Source organism: Sinocyclocheilus rhinocerous, unplaced genomic scaffold, assembly GCF_001515625.1.
Source record: "Sinocyclocheilus rhinocerous isolate Xijiao unplaced genomic scaffold, SAMN03320098_v1.1 scaffold3119, whole genome shotgun sequence".
Taxonomy (NCBI): Eukaryota; Metazoa; Chordata; class Actinopteri; order Cypriniformes; family Cyprinidae; genus Sinocyclocheilus; species Sinocyclocheilus rhinocerous.
The window spans coordinates 179,932-180,563 of NW_015632029.1; the positions used below are offsets into that span (position 1 = coordinate 179,932).

General features: G+C 44.8%; 1 protein-coding gene across 2 annotated transcripts in view; it reads right to left on the bottom strand.

The window, feature by feature from the left end:
• Positions 1 to 632, bottom strand: part of LOC107742077 (phosphofurin acidic cluster sorting protein 1) — a 49,392-nt gene that overhangs the window by 11,149 nt on the left and 37,611 nt on the right. For both annotated transcript variants that reach the window (XM_016554939.1, XM_016554938.1), the window contains exon 15: positions 60 to 166. In XM_016554939.1, coding sequence (XP_016410425.1) covers positions 60 to 166 — 107 coding nt within the window. The remainder of the gene's footprint in view (positions 1 to 59; positions 167 to 632) is intronic.

Here is a 632-nt window from a genome sequence, read left to right on the forward strand (position 1 = left end):
TGTGTGTGTGTGTGTGTGTGTGTGTGTGCGTGTGTGTGTGTGTGTGTGTGGTCACTCACAATCTCTGAATGCGTGTGACGATGGTGTTAAATGCGGCCTGGACGTCAGCGGCGGAGCAGGTCGACACAATGGGCTGAGCGTGTTTCTGCAGGGCCTCCGCCACATACTGAACAACAACAATGTTATTAAACACAATTCAGCACAAAGACATCTGAAATATGCTTGTAATCATCATAATTCTGTGTTATATCATTTATCTCCAAACTACAGTGATGATGAGACACTATGTGGTCAGTACGAGAAACAAAAGAAGAAACATTTTCTGAGCTGAGAGTGAAATGATCAAACACAGATGGATGATCTGTATAGTGATTTATGGACAGGAATGAGCATGACTAAATAAATAATTTAATCCCTATGCAGAATTACTACATTTACGCTTCTGCATTAGGCTGATGCTATTATCCAAAGTGACGTCCACTGCATTCAGGATCTGCATTGTCATTCACTGGAAATCGAACCCACACACACACACACACACACGCACACGCACACGCACACGCACTCACACACTCACACACACGCACACGCACACGCACACACACACTCACACGCACACGCACACTCACACA